Source organism: Diaphorina citri, unplaced genomic scaffold (genome assembly GCF_000475195.1).
Source record: "Diaphorina citri unplaced genomic scaffold, Diaci psyllid genome assembly version 1.1 scaffold209, whole genome shotgun sequence".
NCBI classification, from domain to species: Eukaryota; Metazoa; Arthropoda; class Insecta; order Hemiptera; family Psyllidae; genus Diaphorina; species Diaphorina citri.
The window spans coordinates 135,853-160,964 of NW_007377646.1; the positions used below are offsets into that span (position 1 = coordinate 135,853).

General features: G+C 40.0%; 3 protein-coding genes and 2 long non-coding RNA genes across 7 annotated transcripts in view; 2 read left to right on the forward strand and 3 right to left on the reverse strand.

Moving 5' to 3' along the window:
* Positions 1–318: 318 nt before the first annotated feature.
* LOC103506023 (tripeptidyl-peptidase 2-like) lies at positions 319–2,745 on the reverse strand. 3 transcript variants are annotated; one of them, XM_026821194.1, is made up of 6 exons: positions 2,637–2,745; positions 2,157–2,454; positions 1,676–1,807; positions 1,236–1,418; positions 970–1,127; positions 319–653 (listed from the first exon to the last, which is right to left on the reverse strand). In XM_026821194.1, exons 2-6 carry the CDS (start codon positions 2,337–2,339, stop codon positions 353–355), a joined length of 957 nt encoding a protein of 318 aa, XP_026676995.1. In that variant the 5' UTR covers positions 2,340–2,454; positions 2,637–2,745; the 3' UTR covers positions 319–352. The 3 variants fall into 3 exon arrangements, with proteins under 3 accessions (XP_026676995.1, XP_026676994.1, XP_026676993.1); XM_026821193.1 differs by having other exon boundaries at positions 2,632–2,714; XM_026821192.1 differs by having other exon boundaries at positions 2,157–2,716.
* LOC103506024 (tripeptidyl-peptidase 2-like) overlaps positions 2,478–25,112 on the reverse strand; it is a 32,533-nt gene continuing 9,898 nt past the window's right edge. The window contains exons 3-11 of the mRNA XM_026821189.1: positions 24,218–24,394; positions 6,810–7,056; positions 6,309–6,436; positions 5,829–5,985; positions 4,962–5,244; positions 4,359–4,467; positions 3,641–3,798; positions 3,325–3,382; positions 2,478–2,548 (exon numbers count right to left, since the gene is read on the reverse strand). Coding sequence (XP_026676990.1) covers positions 2,478–2,548; positions 3,325–3,382; positions 3,641–3,798; positions 4,359–4,467; positions 4,962–5,244; positions 5,829–5,985; positions 6,309–6,436; positions 6,810–7,056; positions 24,218–24,394 — 1,388 coding nt within the window. The remainder of the gene's footprint in view (positions 2,549–3,324; positions 3,383–3,640; positions 3,799–4,358; positions 4,468–4,961; positions 5,245–5,828; positions 5,986–6,308; positions 6,437–6,809; positions 7,057–24,217; positions 24,395–25,112) is intronic.
* Positions 11,025–11,521, forward strand: LOC113466084. Its single transcript, XR_003390597.1, has 2 exons — positions 11,025–11,123; positions 11,245–11,521. It is a non-coding gene; the product is annotated as an uncharacterized LOC113466084 (long non-coding RNA).
* Positions 11,261–15,806, reverse strand: LOC113466083 (tripeptidyl-peptidase 2-like). The gene is made up of 4 exons (XM_026821195.1): positions 15,711–15,806; positions 14,872–15,114; positions 12,255–12,689; positions 11,261–11,794 (listed from the first exon to the last, which is right to left on the reverse strand). The coding sequence occupies exons 1-4, from the start codon at positions 15,787–15,789 to the stop codon at positions 11,355–11,357; spliced, it is 1,197 nt and encodes a 398-aa protein (XP_026676996.1). The 5' UTR covers positions 15,790–15,806; the 3' UTR covers positions 11,261–11,354.
* LOC113466085 lies at positions 20,275–22,268 on the forward strand. Its single transcript, XR_003390598.1, has 2 exons — positions 20,275–20,461; positions 22,204–22,268. It is a non-coding gene; the product is annotated as an uncharacterized LOC113466085 (long non-coding RNA).

Sequence of the window (25,112 nt, forward strand, 5' to 3'; positions counted from 1 at the left end):
ATTGGCTTTTGTCCTCCTACTAAAGTTTATCTAAAACTTGATAAAGTCAAATTGAAATTCTTTCTGTTTTCTTGACCCTATACGTATGTAGGTAGGTATCGCATACGTACCTACTTACTTAAATAAATAAATGCAATTTCTTTGTGTTATTATATCACAACTTTGGTGCTCACTGCAGCATTAGGTCTGTTTTTCATTCCGACGTGGGTGCGATGCGAACGCGACGCGTGTTTTTCATTCCACTTCCCCTACTTTAGCGTCAACGCTTCTTGCACTGTAGGATTTTAGAATAAAACCTTATTATTTGACTCTGCCAGGAAGGTTGACAAATAGAAGCCCTTGCAGCAAACAGTTAACCACTCCACCAGAAAGGTGGGCACTTACCTATACACAGGGAAATAATCTGAGCACCAGGAGCTACACCATTCTTCTCTGGTTCATCAGGAAAATAAGCAGCTGCTATGCTAGCTACATGAGTTCCATGACTTGAACACAAGCCCACTAATTCCAACACATTGCCCTCCTCATACACATTGATGGAGAAGTTGAACTGGTCTGCCGGAGTAAGTGATGTGAAGTCACGGGTCACATTGTACTCCCCCAGCACATGACAGGCAGCAAGGTCCCCAGTCTCAGTAGTGTCCACACAAGCACTGGAAATTGAAAAGGTTCCCTTGGTAAAAGAAGAAAGAGAGTTTCAACTCAACAATTTTATGTTTGGTTAACCATAACTTTACCCATGTGTCTAATTTGGTAAACATGTTTCTCACAAAGGATATTTTCTTGTTACATTTTGAATTCAATCAGGCCATAGGAGGCCTAAAGGAGCACTTTTTAAGGGAAAAAAAAATCAGCTTAATTTTGGTTTGTGGATAGAACTTTTGGGGCCACCTAAGTAGAAGTCCTTTTTCCGAGTGAGTTGTACAGTGAACTAGACACAACTTACTAGTGGTAAGTTTCATCACTTACCACCAATAGTCTCCGTTATGAAACACCACCACATCATAAGCAGGTCCCAGGTCATGACAGTTGAATTTTTTCTCCAGGTTGTTCAATGACTCTACCATACTCTCTAGTTCTTCCTTGAGCAACTTGTTCTCTCGACTGAGATTTTTGGCATCTGCATGCTGGAACAAAGCAAAAAATTAGAATTAAAAATTCTCATTTCTTACTTTTATTCTCATTTATTTTTGTGAAAATGTGGTATCCATAAGTTTTAAAACTGAATCTTTTACCTTCTGAATAAAATTCTGCAAGTTTTTCTGTGCCTCAGCCTGAGCCTTTCTGTGAGAAGGATCCCATAGTTTCTCTTTCCGTTCTTTCTGAATTCTCTCCTGCAGAAGTTTAGGATAAAGCTCGTACACATTCTTCAATCCAATATGAAAATCTCCAGTGGGATTTTTCCATGAGGTGGGGATCTAGAATTTAAAGTAAACAGGATTATTAATTTATATTTTTAGAACACCAATGTTTTTTTTTTTTTGTAAATTGCCTACTAGGGACAGTAGCTAGGCATCTGAGGTAAGTTAAGTAAAAACAAACACAACCCAATAGCAACAAATTTATAGATCCTGTTGAAAATATACCATAACTTCTAATTTTAAGACAAAAAGACCCTAAAAATTAAATTTTTACAAGTAGGTTCATTGTCATTTCGAAGGAACACACAACTTACTTTCAATTTTCTTCCCGAGAGTCCTGTAATGTGATTGGTGTCATCAACCTTAACAACAGTTGAAGTGTCGACATCCCCAGCTCCACCACAATCATACCGCTCAATTACCTTGGGTTTGCCATCTGATGTGACCTAGACAGAGAATGGGAATTCATTGAGATTAGGATTTTCTGTTCTTGTTGTCTTGAACAATACTTAGAGACAGATGGATCATTAAAAGTTTATAAATAGCTTTTGTTGTTGAGTTAAACTTCCAATTCCCCCCCCCCTCTCCTATAGATTTTCTCAGAACAGCTGGCTTTCTCCTATCTGGTCTTGATCCTCTCTTTGCTTTCCTTTGCAGTTACAATTCCCTAAAAAAAAAAAAAAAATCAATTTCATTAGATTTTAAGTTAAGCTTTTAAGCCAATTGTGTGGTCAAAATATTGTCACACTCAAATGGTTTCTTTGTACCACGGTTGTCAAAAGCAAGTAAACTTACCTGTAGTCCTGCAGCACCAGGATCAACCCCAGAGTCGAATATAGCAATCACAACTCCTCTGCCATCATACTCTGGATGTTTGCTGAGAACATTTAACACACCAGTTTCCTTCTTCGGTAGAAGTCCCCACTTCGGAAACTCTATAATTGGAGGAGTGATAGAAAACGAGGAGCTACTTGTCATGGTGGGGTTGGTAGAATCAGAGCTTGACAGTTGAATCTGATTAGTCAATGTGTTATGAGAGGTGAGGAAGCTAAGGTGGCTACTGTTGAGTCTGAGGCTGTTGATAAGCTGGTTCCTACATGAGAGCATTAAAAGACATTAGCCACTCGGGGCACTGTCCAAATGTTCACCGTTTGAGAACTCTTGGAAGGAATCTTCTTCAGGTGAAGCTCACTTCAGAGCTTGTGTAAAAAAAAGGTCGAAAAATTTCCGTTCCCCGTCCTAAAATCCTACCCTTCTTGGATGGTCTTACCTTACCTCCGAACTTCCCTTTATCAAAATTACAAAAATCTCTCACAAAGAACTTCTTGGTTTTACACTTTTACACACAAAAAGTATGAAAACCAAAACAAACAACTTCGTGACTTGACATTTTGCATTTTTGGAATCCGACACTGATAGAATGCTTACGTAGAAAATCTCTCACAAAGAACTTCTTAGAGTTCTTGGTTTTACACTTTTACACACAACACAAAAAGTATGAAAACCAAAACAAACAACTTCGTGACTTGACATTTTGCATTTTTGGAATCCGACACTGATAGAATGCTTACGTAAAAACAAATGAAACATTGGGGTAAAAATCAAGATCCATTCAAACACTGATTGCTCAAGGCCCCAACACATAGAAAGCTGGAATTTGGTAGGAATATTCCTCAAGCTTGGTAGGATAATTCCTCAAGCTGAGTTCACATAGTCGATGCCGTGTCGATCGACGTTCTCGAGACAGGGTACGGTTGGCGTCGACTATGTGCTGACACAGCTAAACAATTTCTAGATGTTCTGCTTTTTCTTCTTTTTCTATCTTTTCCCGTTCAAACTTTGTCGGTATAATTTCTAGATGTGCTATAAGAGAGGATCTAGCAGATATCTAAAACAATCTCGAGATATCATCAATTTTCCGTGGCGAATCACGGGCAATCTGCTAGTTAGGTCTAACACTCACCCAAAATATTACTGGTATCAATATCAGGCTCAAACTTCGGGACTCGGAGTCGATGTACCTGAAAAGAAAATGATAGAAACATTCAATACAATTTATTGATGGAGTGTCCAAAGTATGGGTTGCCAAAGGAAATACAAAACTTTTAGTAGAACGGAATGAATTATATCAAGCGAACTTCAAGAGTTCGGAGCGCCACCCGGCCTATAACAACTTAATTTATAATAGTAAAACAAGACAATATATTTTTTTCTTTTTACTCTGGTAATGCCACTGGTCGCTACTCGATTGTCCTCACGAGGCTGAGTGCACCCCGAACTCCAAGCACAGAGCCGAAAAAAAGCGAAATCTCTTCAATTTGAACACCCCCATTGAGTTCTAATCTATGGACACCTTCATGTTGATAGAGGCTAAGAATATCTCCAGTGTCAGGGCGACAGCCTCGAAAACTAACATCGTAGGAGATGTTAATGTCACCTGAAATTAGGGAAAATATTTCACTAGTGGTCAGTAAACTGTAGAAAACTCAGAAAAAGGCTTGACTTCGGTAAGATCGAACCCAAAATCGAATGAGCATTTTTTTTTCAGTGGTTTGATCAAGAGGGAACTGTAACTTATCGTCTCAAAAGCGAAGAGAGAAGGAAGACAGGATAGGAGAAAGCCAGCCGTTCCGAGAACGAACCTTATCTGTTCAGGATAAAATCAGCCGGGAAGCCAGGGAAAATAATTCACTAGTGGTCAGTAAACTGTAGAAAAACTCAGAAAAAGGCTTTGACTTCGGTATGATCGAGCCCAAAATCGGATGAGCATTTTTTTTTCAATAGGTTTGATAGAGGGAACTGTAAGTTATCGTCTCAAAAGCGAAGAGAGAAGGAAGACAGGATAGGAGAAAGCCATCCGTTCCGAGAACGAACCTTATCTGTTCAGGATAAAATCAGCCGGGAAGCGAATCCGCAACCTAGCTCTTGCAAGATAGACGCGTTACCCTCTAAGCTAAGAAAGGCATAGATAGAGAAATCGGGATATTGTTATCTTACCTAGATTAGTCCAAAACTTGGCAATAGTAATTTCTAATATACTGTCTCCATAGACGTGGAATGGAACCACCACTTCAGACTGGGCGTTCACAGTACAAACCTTGTGCACCTGAAATTAAAATAAAAGATACAATATTCAAGAAAGGTCTGAAATGACCTGTTTTGTACACTCTGTAAAAAAATTAAATAGAATTATTTACAATTTCTGACCTTGATTGAAACAAGAGACCTCAAAACTTGGCATTAAAAACTGAAAATCGAAAAATTTGGGTTGGGGGAAAAAAAGGGTTGATTCCCCCTTTTAGGAAGAAATTCCTTATTCTGACACATGATAGGTGAAGTGAATCTCTTGCCAAAAGTTCCGAGTAAGTACTTATTTGGACAAAAATTTTGGGTTGATCCGATAATTCGGGCTATACTATTTTCCACGTTTGATCTTGTCTCATTTCTTAGACCAAATGGTAACTATGTACATCTGTAATGTTTACAATAACCACTTACCTCAACAGCCATATAGAGTTTAGGTTTATGCTGGGTACAATGGAGAATAAATTTGCCCTGAGCTTCAGTTGTAAGTAAACAATGTTTACAATAACCACTTACCTCAACAGCCATATAGAGTTTAGGTTTATGCTGGGTACAATGGAGAATAAATTTGCCCTGAGCTTCCAAACTGTTGGATCTTATCTTGAGCACTGCAATAGTTGCTTCCTTAGGTACCAGGACGAAATGATGCTTGGTAGTGTTTGCCTTGAAGTCCACCTGGTCCCAAGAGACAGCTGGTTTGGAGCTGGGGTTCGAACCCAGAACTATGGGTTTCACCACGGTGACTTCGACGCTGAACACGTGACCTTTCTCTGGTTTGTTGGAATCGAAGGCGAAAATCCTAAGAGGAGAAGCAGATAGGAATTAAAAACAATCCCTAGTAAGTTTGATTTAGAGGGGTTTAAAATCACTAATAAATGTTAAGGGTTTTAGTGACGCGGATTTTACTCACCATTCGGGGACAAGCTACCCACCTACTCAGATTAACTTAACATGAATCAGCCTGAGGAGGGCTGGAAAAATACAACAGCAAGTTTAGTGTTCAGCCCGTCCGGATATAAACCATGTTCAATGTTGCTTAACTTCAGTGGTCCATTGGGAACTTGTACATTTAATGTGTTGTTGTTGCCGGATCAGATAAAATACCTAGCCTAAAAACAATATCCTACAATGAGCTCCCTCTTCAGTACTCACGTTCCATTATGAACTCCCGGCGTTAGTGAGCTGGGATCAACTTTCACATTGAACTAACAACAGCAAGTGTTCAGCCCGTCCGGATATAAACCATGTTCAATGTTGCTTAACTTCAGTGCCTCAGTGGTCCATTGGGAACTGGTACATTTAATGTGTTGTTGTTGCCGGATCAGATAAAATAAAATAGCCTAAAAACAATATCCTACAATGAACTCCCTCTTCAGTACTCACGTTCCATTATGAACTCCCGGCGTTAGTGAGCTGGGATCAACTTTCACATTGAACTGACGGCTGATGTTCATCAATTCTAAGTGGTTCGGGAATTGTACCCAAGGGACGGAACAGGTTAAGCTTAGACTCATCTGGAAGTTGTACTTGATTTCTGGATCTGAAACACGAAATACCAAACGCTGATAAAATAACTTCTAAACATGAAACATGCCCAGTAGAGTTGAGAAAATAACTTTAGAACGAACCAAATACTAAAAAAAAAAAAAAAAATTAAATAAAAAAAACGACTGCCGACTTTCGATAGAGATAACAACGCTCGATCACCAAGGTCCAAAATCTACTCAGTTTTCAAGTCCAAAAGCTCAAAAAGTCTAACGGATTACTATATCACTTACCTATATTATCCAAGTCAGCAAACACTTGCTCGATACTGACACTCACTTCCGTAGGTACTTGCTGATCCATCACTATATCACTTACCTATATTATCCGAGTCAGCAAACACTGGCTCAACACTGACATTCACTTCCTTAGGTACTTGCTGATCGCCTACTCTCAAATGAATGCCTTTGTTTTTACTACTGCTTCCAGCACAGGTCACATGGAATCTGAGGAAATAAGACATGTCTAAATTAATGAAAGCAACCTCCGTGGGCGAGTGGGTATCGCACTAGGCTTGCTCGCCGGAGGTCCCGGGTTCCATTCCCGGCGAGGTCGAAGTTTTTTTGGCTCTGTGCTTGGATTTCGGGGTGCACTCAGCCTCGTGAGGACAGTCGAGTACCTATTTTAATTGAGTAGTGACTAGTGGCGGCATTACTAGTGTAAAAAGATTATTGAAATATGGAAATTATTTGCAAAAGAAGCACTTAGTAATGCTGTGATATCCACAAAATTTGTAAAAGAACTCTGCTTCGCCACAAAGAATAGGCCAAAGTGGTAAACACCAGCACCTTAGAGCCCCAGAATCAAATTTTTCCTCACCTGACTTTACTCTCGAGTTCTGCGTGATATTTCTCCAGCCACTCCAATGCTTTCTCCACCTGCAGCAGTCCGAAGCCTTGTGCATACGGCTCTACGCTGGGTATATATTGGGCCGTGATTTCCAGGGCCCTCCTTATAGAGTAGGGCGAATAGGAGAGGCCCTGCTGTTGTAGAGCGGAGATGATGAGGGCCACACAGCCCGTGGCGTGAGGGGCCGACATACTAGTGCCGTTCATGTGTTGGGTTTCTGGAGAGAATAAAAAATTAGTTTTAGAACGAGTTTTCTATCTCTTTTCTCTTTCTGTTTGTTTGTGTGTTTGTCCACTTTACCATAACTCCCAAACCAATAGTCCGGTTTTGATTAGGTAGAATTTTGGAATTTGGACACAATAGGAATTTAGTAAAATTTAGTGGGATTTAGGGTTCTGATGCTTACGTAAATTTGAAACGCCCGATATAAGGTTTGAAAACGCAAAGTGCATGACATTTTTATAAACGCTTTATTCATGGCACGTTGCATACACAAAAAAAGTTGTCAGGCGGCCATACAAATTTCTCAACCAGAGATAGTTTTGATTTCAGGTGTGGTTTGTAACACTTTTCGTTGCCATGAACGCACAGCCTATCGCCTACCTGTTACCCAATCAATAAGGCGAATTTATTTATCTCCTATGAAAGATACAAACGCTAAAAAATATTATGTAAGTACCTACCTACTCGTAAAAGAAGTGGGTAGGTAGGTACCTAAAAAAGAATTTTATTATTGTAAGTATGTAAGTACACATCAGATGAAACATAAAATCATACTTCGTCACCAGTATTAAATTCAGCTTTCAAAATTTTCGGTGCCAATTTTCGCGAAACCCTGTATACTTTACGGGATGGGAGCATGAATGAAGCCCGCATGCTTGGAGTTTACTATACTTTACGTCTGACTCCATCATTCAAAACATAGGTCAACATTTGACTGAGAGACACTATTCTTGTCAACCCTTCGGGGTGCGAGTGGACACGTTTGGTGCCAAAACTGTGGATGATTAACCCTTTGATGTTGAAATGGATTCGCACTCGGGCTAAATGATTTCGCCTCAGTACAGTAAATAGGTGTACCTGTTATACTTGGAAGTGAATTATAGACTAATACCACTCTGAGTAGGGCGTTCACAGCGGAGAACCGAAAATAGTATCGACCCTTGCAGAAAATAGGGTTCTGATCCTGACATGTAAAGGTTCAAGTTAGTTCCTTCACACATGTAGTAAAGGGTCCGACCGTTTAAGAGTATCATAAATAAACAAACACTTGATTTAGAGAGTAGGTATTGTATACTTACTTCTCTGAGTAAAGACAGGCACGGAGGTAATAGCAGCCCCAGCGGTCGATGGTCTCGGCGAGGGTTGATGGTCAATGGTTGCCGTTGTGGCCTGGCACTGACGTTTCTTTCGTCTTCTCCTTTTTTCCCGACAGCCTGGCGCATGAGAAGGTCCTCACCTCATTTCGGCAGAAGATTAATAATGCATCATCATTAAATTTCAAGTTTCAACACGTTGAGCTATCTTTTAGGAGGCTTAACTTCTTCCTCCCTCCTCCCCCCTCCTCTCTCTCTCTCTCGCTATTTCTCAGAAAAGAAGAATAATCGGTAGGTACCTCATGAAAAGCCAAAAGAAGAAACCCCCCCTCTCGAAAAAAAATGTAGCCTCGACAAGTCGACATAATTAACCCTTTTCGAAATTAGGTTAACCTGAAACTTATCCCCTTCCAAACGCTGGCGGGTGACTCAACCTAAAAACCTTTGACGAAGCACAAAAGGGCTGAAATAGGAAATACATAAGTACAACAAAGAAAACGCGTGGGAAAAGGGGAGGCTTTTAGAAAATAAGGGGGGGAGGGAATGATAGGTGAGTAGGAGAACAAAAAGAGGGGAAGCATAGAGGAAGAAGAAGAAGAAGAGGAAGAAGAAGAATTGGATTGAATTGATAAATTTCCGCTTTATTTATTTTATGAAATACATAAGTACGTATTCGTATAACATTACATATATTTACATCACCTCTAAGCCAAAGCTTTTTTTCTTCAGATAGGTTCTGGTAGATACCTAATTATGTAAGTAGGTGCAGAAAGAAGAGGAATAGGGAAGTTCAAAGATTCGAGAGCGAGAAGGGAGTGCAAAGGTGCTGAGGAGGAGGAAAAGGAGAAAAAAAAAAAACAATGAAAGAAGAAGAAAACAAGCTGGACCCGTCCCTCGGGGAATTTTTTAGCCCGTAGTTTATTCGACCGTAGTTAAAATCAGTACCTATGTACCTATACCTAATTCGTTTAATATTCAGTTTATTATTATTAATTTGATTTTTGATTTTACTTTCATGTAATGATTTAAAATCAAGACTAGAGCCCGTTCTCCCTTCATTCCTTAAAGTCACCCATCCATTTATTGGCCTTGTTTGGCGTAGCTTAACATAGGTGACGCTAAAACCGGTCTTAAATTAACTGTTATTTAGGTGTTATTTAGGTCGTCGCGAAAAATTTCAAGATCACATCAGAGCTCATTTGTGTGAGAAAATGTGAAAAAAAATCCCCCAAAAACCAGTTTGTTTGTTTTTTTGGCTTTTTGGTTTTCTGGACAAAATTCGCACCACCACCTTTGTGTTCCTGGTAAAAATACGTTTAATTTGATATATAGGTCGACCAGGTTTGGATAAGTCCTTCTATGGGGACAGACAGACCGACATACGACACCAAAGTGAATACAATAGCCCGTCCCTTATACCTTTTTTTATTACTATCGTAATAATAAAGGAAGGACGGGCTAAAAAAGGGAAGAAAGAAGAGGAAAGTATTAGAGAAGGAGAAGGGAAAACGGAGAAGAAAAGGAAAAAGAGAGAAGGGGGAAGTATACCTACCTTTATTTGAAGAGGACGAAGAGAACATGGAAAAAGGGCAAGGTATATTTAAGGGAGGAGAAAGAATCTTATACCTTTTTTTTATTACTATCGTAATAATAAAGGAAGGACGGGCTAAGAAAGGGAAGAAAGAAGAGGAAAGTATTAGAGAAGGAGAAGGGAAAATGGAGAAGAAAAGGAAAAAGAGAGAAGGAGAAAGTACCTATCTATATTTGAAGAGGACGAAGAGAACATGGAAAAAGGGCAAGGTATATTTAAGGGAGGAGAAAGAAAGGGAGAAAGAGGTAATGAAAAGGGGAGTGAGGAGGGAAATTCGTGTGTGTAGAGGAGAAAGGAAAACCTTGAGATATACGATAGGGGGGAATTGCAGGTTCTGAAGCAGGGGGACTGAAGGAAAAATAAATAAAATAGATTTTGCATGAATAGGACTCAAAAGTCCCTGGCTCTCTAAGCAAGTTGATAGCAGGTATAAGACATACTTAGTAATATTAAAATATTAAAAAAAGACGTTGATTCTGTTAGAAAATTTTTAACAAGGCCAGATTTGAACCAAGCAGGAGCTGACTTTACTTGTTCCAGGACCATGTTTCTCTATCAGTCTATCACATCTATTGGCCTCAATTTTTGTGACATGTGTAGGGGTGTTGTTTCTTGCACACCTGATAGTCAATTCCCAGCATTTGATACCAACCAACCAACCATATTAATTTTAATTCCATATATTTTACACTAAAAATGGGTGGGTCCGTGAGGGTTGTCTAAGAGAGGAAGAGAAGAAAAAGAGCAGGATCTGGTAAAGATAAGGACTTCGCTCAAGGAAGAGAAGATGAAGGAGAATACCTTGTAGAGAAAAGGTAAACAATCTAAATGAAATGCATGGAATTGTAAGGAATCCGAAGAAATACATTTGGAGCTTGTACACATATGGCTTTCTTTTAAGTGGCAGGGTTCTCCTGGAGGAGCTGTTAAACCCCATAGGTACATATCTACCTGTAATAATCAAAAAATATTAAAGCAACATCCACGGCCTGAGTGGGAATGATACCTATTAGGCTTGTAGGCCGGGGGTCCCGGGTTCGCTTGTCGGCAGGATCGAAATTTTTTCAGCTCTGTACTTGAAATTCAGGGTGCTCTCTGCAAAGCCCACTTCGCAGCTTAAGGATAGGGGCAAACAGCCCTAAAGGATGGGTTAAGCTTATACGAATCGGGGTGAACTCAGCCTTGTGAGTACAATGGAGCAGTTGCAATTGGGAAAATATTATTAATAAAAGGTCGATTCCTACGTAAAAAGTTGTGAAAAATTCGAATCTGAGGTCACTCTAAAAGAAGGAGATGAAAGAAAGAGGAAGGACAGAGGGGGTGAAAAAAAAGGGTGTAGAACACACAAGGAGGGAACGGACAAGAAACTCCGAAGAGGTAGAGTATCAGTTTCGTCTATTCTAAAAGAAGGAGATGAAAGAAAGAGGAAGGACAGAGGGGGTGAAAAAAAAAGGGTGTAGAACACACAAGGAGGGAACGGACAAGAAACTCCGAAGAGGTAGAGTATCAGTTTCGTCTAGAAAGGTCTTGAGGACTTGTCTAGATGTTTATAAGAGTTATGAGACCTTCTGCAGAAGTGTAGAAGGGTCTCAAAGGTCTAGGTTTCGTCTAAAAAGGTCTCAGGGCAGAGGCGGGCGGGAACAGCACAGGCAGTAGCGAGTTCACACTAGGGCCTACATGTTCCAGGCCTGACGATGCGTACAGCAAGCACTGAACCAGCTCCTTAGAACTCTTCTCTTCCATTGCCTTCAGTAGCATTCGCATCAGTCGGCCACGGTGGTTAAAGCTCGCCGCATGCCAGAGACCAAAGTAGGCACTCTGTTTCATGTCTGTCACAGGGTCAACGAACTTCTGTACCGTTGCGAATAGATCGTCTATTGATTCTAGCGAGATGTTGTGACCATCTGGCAGACTTGGTGACAGACCTGAGGATAAGATGCGACAGTACGCGACACCCTTACGACTAAGCGCGTCAACTAGGACCATCTTCTGTCTCTCTAGCTGTTGCTTCAGCTTGGCAGCGTCAGGACGGGCATCGTGTTTTACTCCTGGAGAAACAGAACAGGTGTTTCATTAGGGGCTATGTTTGATATTCAAAGTAAATCAAGTGCCAGAAGCCAGAGGAGCCAGCCTATTTATCTTTGAAGGTAGCGCGCCTGTGTTGTAAGCGTTTAGCTCGGGACAAACTTTTATCAAACCTCTTAGAATAAAAAAAAAAATAAAAAAAATCTAAATCATGATTTCTTTGTGGTGAAGCTGAGAGCTTCTTCACAATTTTTGTGGATATCACAGCATTACTAAGAGCCTCCTTTACCATTTATGACATATATATATTTTTTTCTTTTTACTCTGGTAATGCCACTGGTCGCTACTCGATTGTCCTCACGAGGCTGAGTGCACCCCGAACTCCAAGCACAGAGCCGAAAAAAAACTCGGCTCCGCCGGGAATTGAACCCGGACCTCCTGCGTGCAAGTCTAGTGTGATACCCACTCGAATAAAAGACTTACCTAGGAAAGCCAGCAGTTCTGTCTGATCGATCGCCTGGATGGCAAGGTTCGCCACCTCGATAATTCTCAAGTCATCCTCCATCTTGTATTCCGAAGTAAAGCCAGGCAACAGTTTCTTGGCCTCGGGTTCCAAACATTGCAGCATAGCCGAGTATATAAACACATGAGTGGGGTGAGCGGTGCGCAGTTCCTCAAACAACTTGTCTGCTGCTTCCCCTTTCTCCAGTTTAGACAGCCATGTGGTCTTGTGGTCCCGGGCACTCTCTTCGAATTCTTCAAGCTTAGTTTTGTCCTTGGTATCGGATTTATTATTGCTACCGTTACTATTGCTGGATTTCTTGCTGATATCAGATAGATAGTATTTCACGGGCCAGGTGTCCACTTTCTTGAGCGTTTCATCTTTCATGTAGGAGATCGAGCCGGTCAAATATTGACCTGTTGAAGGAAAATTATAGTTACTAGTCACAGTAGGCTCTGTTGCGATTCTCAATGGGGTCATAGATGAAATTTATCAAAAAAGTTCAACACATTAAGGGCATTTTCTCATTTGGGCCGATCCGGGGGGGGCCGTTGGGGCCGATTAGGGGCCTTGTAGAGTGAGATCGACACTGTACATTGGAAAAAAAAAAAACTGTAGAAAAGGCTTGTAACTTGTACATAATGCTGTGATAGCCACAGTACAAGGTATGCCATTCATGACACAAAGGCTAATACATTTCTATTGTATTACAGGTATGGGTGTCCTGTTCCCATCTCCCTTCTATGCTGAGAAGATTCACGATATTCTGATTGGACGAGGCGTGGATGTTCACAAGGGTAAGGCTCTGGTAGAGATAGATCAGACCTGTTTTGTGCACTCTGTGAAAAATTTAAATAAATTAAATAGAAATAGAATTATTTACAATTTCTGACCTTGATTGAAACAAGAGACCTCAAAACTTGGCATTAAAAACTGAAAATCGAAAAATTTGGGTTGGAAAAAAAAGGGCTGATTCCCCCTTTTAGGAAAAAAAATCCTCATTCTGACACATGATAGGTGAAATGAATCTCTTGCCAAAAGTTCCGAGCAAGTACTTATTTGGACAAAAATTTGGGGTTGATCCGATAATTCGGGCTATACTATTTTCCACGTTTGATCTTGTCTCATTTCTTAGACCAAATGGTAACTATGTACATCTGTATGTTGTTGTAGTGGCTTTAGTTGAATGATGATGGCAGAATTTGTGGTGAAAGAGAGAGCCTCTTCCAACTTTTATAGATATCAGAGCCTCTGATATCATCAGAGCATTACCAAGTGCCGCTACAAATGAATTTCCATGAAATTGATCAGGCCTATCGCTCTTTTCTGAGTGATATTTTTCTTCTTTTTCAAGTGATTTCTGCAGTTCACTGGATCACAAAAGTTAAGAACTAAAAACCAATGGGGCTTGAAAACCAGCAAAATTCCTTTTTGTGCCGAAGATAATACATACCTAAATACCTATATACCATACCCTAGGACTCACCTGGCTGAGGAACCTTAAACAAGGAGCAGATCAGTGTCTTACTGTAGGACTATAAATAGGGATCAGAGCAGCCAAACTCTAACCAGCCTGGCTAGTTGGAGGTTACAAAGGGTTTATCATGCTTCAAAAGAAAAACACAGGTCCTCATGATGCTTGACTGTGGTTCGGGACGGGCCAAGTAATCTTGGCTAGAGACCATGAACTCCCTTTGGTGCTGCTGGACGCAAGTGCTACGAGTAAACTCTTACCTTTCTCCAGCTTCACATGGTACTTCTCAGAAAAGGCATCTCCAGAGGCTAGTAATCTCTTGTGAGCATCATGTAGCATCCATAGCTGAGACTCATATGGACTCTCATACAATAACTCACTGAGGTACGGATTAGCTGGGGTCACCTGAAACACAAAACAAGCTACGATGAAGTTTGCTGATCATGAGCTACCTACTGAAAAAAAAAGAAAAAAAAAAAACAAGCTGGGTCCGTCCCTCCGGGAATTTTTTAGGCCGTAGTTTATTCGATCGTGGTTAAAGAATACCTATGTACCTACCTAATTTGTTTAATATTCAGGTATTTCACGGGCCAGGTGTCCACTTTCTTGAGCGTTTCATCTTTCATGTAGGAGATCGAGCCGGTCAAATATTGACCTGTTGAAGGAAAATTATAGTTACTAGTCACAGTAGGCTCTGTTGCGATTCTCAATGGGGTCATTGAGTAAGCACATCATTTTTCAGTTCTACATATTTTTTTTTGCACACTCCGTCTAAAGAAGATAACTATTATGTAAGTCACTTATAAGCGACTGATTCGACGAATTGATTTGTTTCAAATTGAATGTTTTAGAAATTTAATCGGACATATCCTACTTACCAGTAATATTCTTAAGCTTATCGCACACTCCGTCTAAAGAAGATAACTATTATGTAAGTCACTTATAAGCGACGGATTCGACGAATTGATTTGTTTCAAATTGAATGTTTTAGAAATTTAATCAGACATATCCTACTTACCAGTAATATTCTTAAGCTTATCAGTCACTTATAAGCGACTGATTCGACGAACTGATTTGTTTCAAACTGAATGTTTTAGAAATTTAATCAGACATATCCTACTTACCAGTAATATTCTTAAGCTTATCCTGAGTGAGTGGCGCTATGTAGATGGGACAAATAACATTGCCTGGATGTATAGAGGCACTGTTGATTTTCTTCCCACCAGTGAGAGCTTGGCACACACAGGTATAGATGTCTACAGTGATGGGAGTGGCTAACTTCTGCGAGATGGTCATGGGCATGTCGTTTAGTTTCTCCAGAAGATCTTTCTTCTCGTGACGAACCTGATGGCGAATAGTGTAGTCACCTGGGAAGAGAGAAAAGATTCAGAACATGAAATATTTTTTGTGGTTGTTGTGTTAGTGGCTTTAGTTGAATGGTGATGGCAGAATTTGTGGTGAAGGAGAGAGCCTCTTTAGAATTTTTGTGGATATTGGAACCTCTTATATCATTAGATCATTACCAAGTGCTACTATAAATCAATTAATTTCCATTACATTTCGAGATCGATCACCCCTATCGCTCTTTTCCGACTGAAAGTAAATTCTACAAGTGCAACTGGACCACAATTTATTTAATAACGAAAAAGCAAGGGGGCTTGAAAACCAGGAAAATTCCTTTCTGTGCCGAAGATAATACGTACCATATCCTAGGACTCAAGTGCTACGAGTGAAATTTTACCTTTTACCCAGCAGTCAGTTTCCTTGATAAAGCCTACTAAGTAGGCAGTAGGCGACACTCGAGTCAGATGAGAGTCAACAAATTTAGTATCCAATAAACATAACTTTTTCTTCGGCGTTTTTCGTCAGCCTCTCAATCAGCCCTAACTAGGGTGATTGTTTTGGGCTGACATTTGGTTTTGCCTACATCCAATCAATATAACGGTAAGCAATAATCTTTTACCTTTCTCCAGTTTTACATGGTACTTCTCAGAAAAGGCATCTCCAGAGGCTAGTAATCTCTTGTGAGCATCATGTAGCATCCATAGCTGAGACTCATATGGACGAATAAAAAAATATCAGCGAAAGAAAAAAAAAATATTAACGTGCTTCCGAAAAAAAATCCCGAGGTGCTCTGTCCAACGGTTGAACTCAAACTCACTCTGAGCGGAAAAACTAGTGAATAAGTGAACTGACGAAAATGTCTCCTCTGGGTTAACGAAAAACGCTTTTCTTTTCAAATCTCGGAAAATTGAAAACATATCAAGGGAAGATTTTTTTAAGGAGTTCCACAAAGATAAAGAAAAAATCCGTTTTTTATTATTTTTTCAAAAAAATATAAAAAGAAGGTTTGATAGTAAATTGATAGAGGACATGGATAAAAATTCCACTAAGCAGGAACCAAAAGTTCAAATTGAAAATGTCATGATTTTTTTTTTTTTTAATTTCTTTTCTCGTGTGTTTACCTTGTAGTTTTTGCACAATCTCCTTGCTTTGCAGATTCCAAATATACACCATATTGTCCTCAGAGCCAGACACAATCCATTTCCCTCCCGTCACAGAGAAGTTGGTAGCAGGAACCAAAAGTTCAAATTGAAAATGTCATGATTTTTTTTTTCTTCTTCTTTCTTTTCTTGTGTGTTTACCTTGTAGTTTTTGCACGATCTCCTTGCTTTGCAGATTCCAAATATACACCATATTGTCCTCAGAGCCAGACACAATCCATTTCCCTCCCGTCACAGAGAAGTTGGGTTCAATAGTGGTACAAGGCATCTTTTTATCAAATTTTTTGGTATTTGAGTTAGTGTAATTGGTAATATATTGAAAAGCTTGGGCGCTAGGTATATAAAATGTCTTCTTACTGTTTCTTTTTTAATATTGTATAAAGGTGTAGATCCATTATGTCTGGTAATCATTACAAAACCAAAACTTTTCTTTTGAAACATGCTTAGTAAATGGTTTGAACACCTAAAATGTGTGCTACTAATGCCATATAGAAATGGTTTTGAAAGTTTGTACCTATACCCAGGAAAATAATAAAATATAAAGTGGTTCTTCATCTAAGCGGGATATTTAAATATCTAGGATGATGACAGGTAATTTATTTACCTTTGCTATAATCCCACAGCTTCAGTGTGTTATCAAGAGTGGCAGCCAGGATATACTTTCCATTGGGTGAGAATTTGACAAATGAGACGGGTGGATTATCATCGTCAGATGTTGATGGAGAACACACATTTTGTATGAACGCCGTGAAACTATATTAGATATGCAATGTGCTACACAGCCCACACAACTCAACCAACCTGAGTTTGGCCGGGGAAATAATAGCAGTACGTAATTCCCCAGATGGTCACCCATCCGTATACCAACCACGCGCAACGTTGCTTCAGTGATCCATTTGGAGCTGATGCGTTACACGTGCCATCACCGCAGGCCCTTTGAGATTTGTGTGGTAATACAAAAAAAAAAAAAAAAAAAAAAAAAAAAAAAAAAAAAAACAAAACGAAAAGTACGAAGTACGGGAAATTAGATCTAAGGATTCTGGGGGAAACATTCGATAGTACCTAATTAAGTCAAAAGTCAAGTTAAAACTTAAAGTTTGGTTCGTTCCTTTTATTACTCAATTGGGTAAACAAGAATAAGGAAATGGTAACGGAAAGAGAGAGAGAGGGTGGGAGAGAGGTGGAGAAGGAGAAAGAAAGGGATTGAGAAAGAGAGGGGGAGAGAGACAGAGCGAAAGAAAGAGAGAGAGAGACAGAGGGAAAGAAAGAGGGAGGGAGAGAGAGGGAAAGAGAGAGAGACTCATTTAGGTAAATATAAATAAGGAAATGGTAATGAGAGAGAGAGAGAGAAATAGGGAAATAATGAGGGAGGGAGAGAGAGGGAAAGAGAGAGAGAGACTCATTTAGGTAAATATAAATAAGAATAAGGTAATGAGAGAGAGAAAGGGAGGGAGAGAGAAACATTATGGTGTAATTCCCTAAAGAGAAAAATGAGAGAACTTCAAAGAAAAATGAAAGGGAGAGAGAGAAAGAGGAAGAAGAGATACACACAGAGAGGAATGACAGGTGAAAGAGAGAGAGCAAGAGCGACAGACAGAGAGAGAAAGAGAAGAGCGGGAAGAGGAGAAAGAGAGAGAGAGAGAGAGAGAGAACTAGCTCGTTAAAACATGAAACGTGGGACCATTACGTATGCCCATTTCACCTCGCATCTCTCTCTCTCTCTCTTAAAAAATATTTGCCCTGAACCCTTTTCCTCTCTCTCTCTCACTCTCTCTCTTTCTCTCCCTCCCTCTCTTTCTCTCTCTCTCCCTCTCTTTCTCTCCCTCCCTCTCTTCTCTTTCTTCCATCAACTGCTCCATTGTCTCTTGTTTATATATCCTTAGTTGAAAAAGACCCAATGTGCCTTGGCATGTGTTGGGTCTTTTGATAAAAGTGAGTCTATTTCCCTTTTTAGTCCGTCTTTTGACAGACAGAGAGAGAGAGAGAAAGAAGAGCGGGAAGAGGAGAAAGAGAGAGAGAGAACTAGCTCGTTAAAACATGAAACGTGGGACCATTACGTATGCCCATTTCACCTCGCATCTCTCTCTCTTAAAAAATATTTGCCCTGAACCCTTTTCCTCTCTCTCTCTTTCTCTCCCTCCCTCTCTTTCTCTCTCACTCTCTTTCTCTCTCCCACTCACTCTCTCTCTCTTTCTCGCTCCCTCTCTCTTTCTCGCTCCCTCTCTCTCCCTCCCTGTCTCTTTCTCTCTCCCTCTCTCTTTCTCTCTCCCTCCCTGTCTCTTTCTCTCTCTCTCTCTTCCATCAACTGCTCCATTGTCTCTTGTTTATACATCCTTAGTTGAAAAAGACCCAATGTGCCTTGGCATGTGTTGGGTCTTTTGATAAAAGTGAGTCTATTTCCCTTTTTAGTCCGTCTTTCCTTTACTATTACAATAGTAATAAAAAGGTATAAGGGACGGACTATTGTATTCGCTTCGGTGTCGTCTGTCGGTCTGTCCCCATAGAAGGACTTATCCAAACCGGGTCGACCTATATATCAAATTAAAGGTCTTTTTACCAGGAACACGAAAATGGGGGTGCAAATTTTGTCGAGAAAACCATAAAGCCAAAAAAGCTGGTTTTTGGGGGATTTTTTTTTTTCCCCACATTTTCTCACACAAATGAGCTCTGATCTCGAAATTTAACACTTCAGTCGATCATTTAAGACCGGTTTTAGCGTCACCAATGTTAAGCTACGCCGAGAAAGGCCAATAAATGGATGGGTAACTTGAACATTATATTGGGAATAAAGGGAGAACGGGCTCTAGTCTTGATTTTAAATCATTACCTGAAAGTAAAATCGAAAAATCAAATCAAGAATAATAATAAACTGAATTATAAACAAATTAGGTAGGTACAAAGGTATTCTTTAACCACGATCGAATAAACTAAGGGCTAAAAAATTCCCGGAGGGACGGACCCAGCTTGTTCTTATCTTTCCGCCTATCCTTCTTTCCCTCCCACTCTCTTTCGCCCCTCACTTTTCTCCACTCTCCTAGGTATAATTCTCTACCACCTGTGTAGGGGAGTGATGGGCGCATGTCTGCTAATTTGTACGATGTAGGTATTCACAATCAGTCGCTACTCATCAGAGAGATGTCAGTCACATCAGAAAATGTGAGTAGGCGAGTAGCTTATTGCCGAATAGAGGATGAAACCCTCAACAAGAAGGTGCCGGGTTCGATACCCAAAATTGTAAAAAAAACTAGATTTTTTTTGCCATTTATATTCATTTATTCAAGCAATAGGGTAAGTGTACCATTTATTCGCCCACCTAAAAAACGTACCATTTATTGGCCCACCTGTACCATACGCCACATAAGTCTGAACTAGTAACTGCTGATTGGCGTCTGTGATTGGTGTAGCAGCTGCAGCTTTAGCTGATCAGCAAAAAGAAACATCCCATTTTTATCAGCACCATACACCAAGCCCTGTTGTTGATGTTTGATGGTCTCTAAGCCCTGTTGAATTTGTTTTCTCGAATTGCTAACTTTGTTGGCTCCTCCGGAAGTCAATTATGTCTACAGTTTAGACAAGGAGTAAAATCAGTAATAGAGAATGATTGTAGGGTAAGTGTACTATTTATTCGCCCACCTAAAAAACGTACCATTTATTGGCCCACCTGTACCATACGCCACATAAGTCTGAACTGGCTTTATTGAAAGTGTCTTCTTGAGTAGAAAGTAAACGATTTGAACAGTACCACAAATACAACAACTGAAATAGGACAAGAACTTCTTGGTTCAGGTATTCAAGTGGAAAATCAATCAAAATCAAAGGAAAACTCCACAAAATCAACTTTTCCGACAGCTTTTCCGATTTTCGATTTTTCGAACGCCTTGAAAAATTTGTTTTGTTTACGTCGAACTGCGTTTTGACCGAGATAAGTGAAGAGGGAAAAATTATTTATCGTGGGAATTTCCATCTCCCTCACAAAAAAGTCCCGTATGTTTTCAAGTTGTGGCGGCAAGATTTGAATTTTTTTTTGAGGAAAATTTTAAAAATAGAATTTTTTGCTGATAAAGGCAAAAATTTTCTGCCTGCAAGGGCAATTTGAACTTCAAATTATAGTCAAATCGACATTAAACTATCCAGAAACGTCCAGAGTTACTGCAGAAAAGAGAGTGTGTAATATTGTGAAAGTGTTTTTGTGAAAACACCAAATTTCAAAGTAAGTATATATATCTTGTAGATTCCTTACAAAGAAAAAATTGTGTTAGGTGTTTCATTGATGTTTTTACTATTCTAGATTCTATTTGGCCCTTTTATCATGAGTTCACTGACCCCTGACTAACTCAATGTTAAAATTAATATAAGCTCCTGCATAAGCATAGAAATCTAATAAAGCTCTAGAACAGTGGTTCCCAACCTTTTTTCACCCGCGTACCCCTTGGGTACCTGGATTTAATGTCATGTACCCCCGCCATCATTATAATGAGTACTGGTTACAAATACCTAGGTTGATGTGTACCATTACTACTGAGTTCTTAACACTCTCAGTACCTTTTGAAAGAAATCAATTATATCTTGTAGATTCCTGAAAATTGTGTTAGGTGTTTCATTGATGTTTTTACTATTCTAGATTCCATTTGGCCCTTTTATCATGAGTTCACTGACCCCTGACTAACTCAATGTTAAAATTGATATAAGCTCCTGCATAAGCATAGAAATCTAATAAAGCTCTAGAACAGTGGTTCCCAACCTTTTTTCACCCATGTACCCCTTGGGTACCTGGATTTAATGTCACGTACCCCCGCCACCATCATAATGAGTACTGGTTACAAATACCTAGGTTGATGTGTACCATTACTACTGAGTTCTTAACACTCTCAGTACCTTTTGAAAGAACTCGTTAAAACATGAAACGTGGGACCATTACGTATGCCCATTTCACCTCGCATCTCTCTCTCTCTCTCTCTTAAAAAATATTTGCCCTCAACCCTTTTCCTCTCTCTTTCTCTTCCTCCTTCTCTCACTCTTTCTCTCTCCCTCCCTCTCTCTCACTAACTCTCTCTCCCTCCCTCTCTTACTATTTCTCTCACTCTCACTCACACTCTCCCTCCCTCTCCCTCTCTCACTCTCTAACTATCTCTCTCCCTCCCTCTCTTCTCTTTCTTCCATCAACTGCTCCATTGTCCCTTGTTTAGACCCAATGTGCCTTGGCATGTGTTGGGTCTTTTGATAAAAGTGAGTCTATTCCCCTTTTTCTTATCTTTCCGCCTATCCTTCTTTCCCTCCCACTCTCTTTCGCCGCTCACTTTTCTCCACTCTCCGAGGTATAATTCTCTACCACCTGTGTAGGGGAGTGATGGGCGCATGTCTGCTAATTTGTACGATGTAGGTATTCACAATCAGTCGCTACTTATCAGAGAGATGTCAGTCACATCAGAAAATGTGAGTAGGCGAGTAGCTTATTGTCGAATAGAGGATGAAACCCTCAACAAGAAGGTGCCGGGTTCGATACCCAAAATTGTAAAAAAAACTAGATTTTTTTTAACTTGATAAGGAGAACCAAAAAGGCAGATATATTTTGCAGAACTTCAAAGAATTATTATAGTTTATTTGTTAAAAGCCGACATGTTTCGGAGGCACTCCCTCCATCATCAGGGCTACAGGGATTTTTTTTTTCTCTTTGAGGTGCTTTAACTCTGGAATACCAGGTCGTTCACGCCGCGGGATTTTTTTTTTGCCATTTGTATTCATTTATTCAAGCAATAGCTAATTAGCGAATTGTACAACCTAGGTTATACACTTTCAGCCAGTCTCTATTCAATCCTTATCAGAGTTACCTGTCCCTGTCACACATCTACCCTGTCTGGATACGAAAACAAATAGAATGAAATCGAACCTCATTTTGCAATGCATTACTATTTATTTACGTATTTCATTTTATTCTCCTTTTTTTTTTTACAGGTAAAAGAGACTTGTTCAACTCAAATGAAAATACTCACACCAACATACTTGAAGCTGTTCCAAAAGTTTTCATTCACTGATTTGGCTTGTTAAGTTCTAACCTTCTCTGAGCCTTTGCTGGTTGGATACAGCTTGTGAGCCCAGAGATCCTGACTAAAGTCTATGACCGGACGAAATGGAAAATGAAGAAGGAGGCGCAATGGATACGGTTTCAAGAAAAGCTTAAGACTTAGAGGTAATTATATTTATAAGAAATTCCACGTTAAATATTCAAGTGTGCATTATGCTGACTCGCGAAGCTCTGTCTTTTTCGTTCGCTGTTAGACCAGACAATGCATCGCTTTCGCGTGCATTGCCTTGTCAGCATAATTAAATAATCAAAAGTGGTTTGGGTATGGTATTGCCAATGCCCGGCAAACCAGTATCTATCACCCCATGGTTTGGGATGTAGGAGACCTTGCCATAGGTAACCCACCTACCACAGTACCTTCCCAGTATTGTGGAGATCCTGAATCCTGCCTAGTCTCTTTCCCTGTCCTATCTATTTGTTTTGTCTGTATTTTTTATTTCTTTTATTTTCTCTGTAATATTCTTTGTTAAATCCTTCTGATTTATAAATGCTTATTTGAGAGTAAAGCAGAATCACCAACTTCAGTGGTGTAGTGGTTAATGTGTTGGACATTGGATCTGGAGGTTGATGGTTCAAGTCCAAGTCAAGTCATAAAATTTATTGACCGAACGAAGTGAAGGTTTACGTTTTAACTCGACGATTTTGCATTTGGTTTAGATGTTTGTTTGAATGTGTGTTCCGCTATAACTCCCGATCGCCTGGTCTGATTTTGATGAAATTTGGTACACATCTTCCTTAAATCAAGACACGTCGATCCTTGAAATTTGGTGTCCCAGGTCCAATTTTGGTGACAAATTTTGATCGAGAAAATAGAGATAAATTACCTAATTTATGACCCTCGTATACCCTTGAGTTCTTACTATCCCAATTCTTGGTAAATCTATTGTTTTGAAAAAAAAAAGTCAACCATTCTTTAAATCTTTTGAGGGGTTGAAAAATAATAAAACCTGTTGCTATTCTATTCCATTACATTCTACTCTGATTCTATTCTATTCTGGTTCTGAATTCAGATTGACAACCTGCGCCTAGTATACAACAACGTAACGCGTACCACATCGAATTCGCCGGGCGTGGATATTCGTATTCCGGGCTTGATCCATTCAAACACTGATTGCTCAAGGGCCCCAACACATAGAAAGCTGGAATTTGGTAGGAATATTCCTCAAGCTTGGTAGGATAATTCCTCAAGCTGAGTTCACATAGTCGATGCCGTCGATCGACGTTCTCGAGACAGGGTACGGTTGGCGTCGACTATGTGTGGACACAGCTAAACAATTTCTAGATGTTCTGCTTTTTCTTCTTTTTCTACCTTTTCCCGTTCAAACTTGGTCGGTATAATTTCTAGATGTGCTATAAGAGAGGATCTAGCAGATATCTAAAACAATCTCGAGATACATATCATCAATTTTCCGTGGCGAATCACGGGCAATCTGCTAGTTAGGTCTAACACTCACCCAAAATATTACTGGTATCAATATCAGGCGGGGTGCCTACAGTACAAAGTGCCGGTCCTTGGTTTCCTGCCGAGCATACCCACACGACACCACTGCTATCCACCACTTGGTTCATCAGAGTAGCGAGTCGACCAGCGTGACTCCAGTGGGTATGTTCACCGTAACTCATATTGATAACGTGGAGGGCACGAGGCGACTTTTGCATCGCTCGAATCATGGCGCGGGTGATGGCGGTTCCTGTCTCCATCGTGGATAGCCGGTTGTCACCTGGTACAGACATGAAGAAGGCACATTAGAATGAAAAATAAATGAAATGGGTTCTGATCCTGACATGTAAAGGCTCAAGTTAGTTCCTTCACACATGTAGTAAAGGGTCCGACCGTTTAAATAAACAAACACTTGATTTAGAGAGTAGGTATTGTATACTTACTTCTCTGAGTAAAGACAGGCACGGAGGTAATAGCAGCCCCAGGGGCCACTACACAAACACCCTTAGCTCCATCCCTGGTGGGGCCTCTAGAGGACCAAGTATAAACCGTACTTGGCATACGTTCCCTCAGTGCATACTCTGCTTCCATCATTTCTGGGGATACATACGCTCCGATACCTGAAACAAATGAAACATTGGGGTAAAAATCTGGTGTGAACATCACACGACTTTCCTTATCCTATTGAATGATGCTTATTTGAGTGTTTTTACCCCAACTTTTACAATATCTGGGAATGATAGGTGAGTAGGAGAACAAAAAGAGGGGAAGCATAACAAGGAGGAGGAGGTGGAGAAGAAGAAGAATTGGATTGAATTGATAAATTTCCGCTTTATTTATTTTATGAAATACATAAGTATGTATTCGTATAACATTACAAATATTTACATCACCTCTAAGCCAAAGCTTTTTTTCTTCAGATAGGTTCTGGTAGATACCTAATTAAGTAAGTAGGTAGGTATTATTTAAGTAGGTACAGAAAGAAGAGGAAGAAGAAGAATAGGGAAGTTCAAAGATTCAAGAGCGAGAAGGGAGTGCAAAGGTGCTGAGGAGGAGGAAAAGGAGAAAAAACACAAGGAAAGAAGAAAAAAACAAGCTGGGCCCGTCCTTTGGGGAATTTTTTAGTCCGTAGTCACCGAAGCGAATACAATAGCCCGTCCCTTATACCTTTTTTTATTACTATCGTAATAATAAAGGAAGGACGGGCTAAAAAAAGGGAAGAAAGAAGAGGAAAGTATTAGAGAAGGAGAAGGGAAAACGGAGAAGAAAAGGAAAAAGAGAGAAGAGGGAAGTACCTACCTATATTTGAAGAGGGCGAAGAGAACAGGGAAAAAGGGA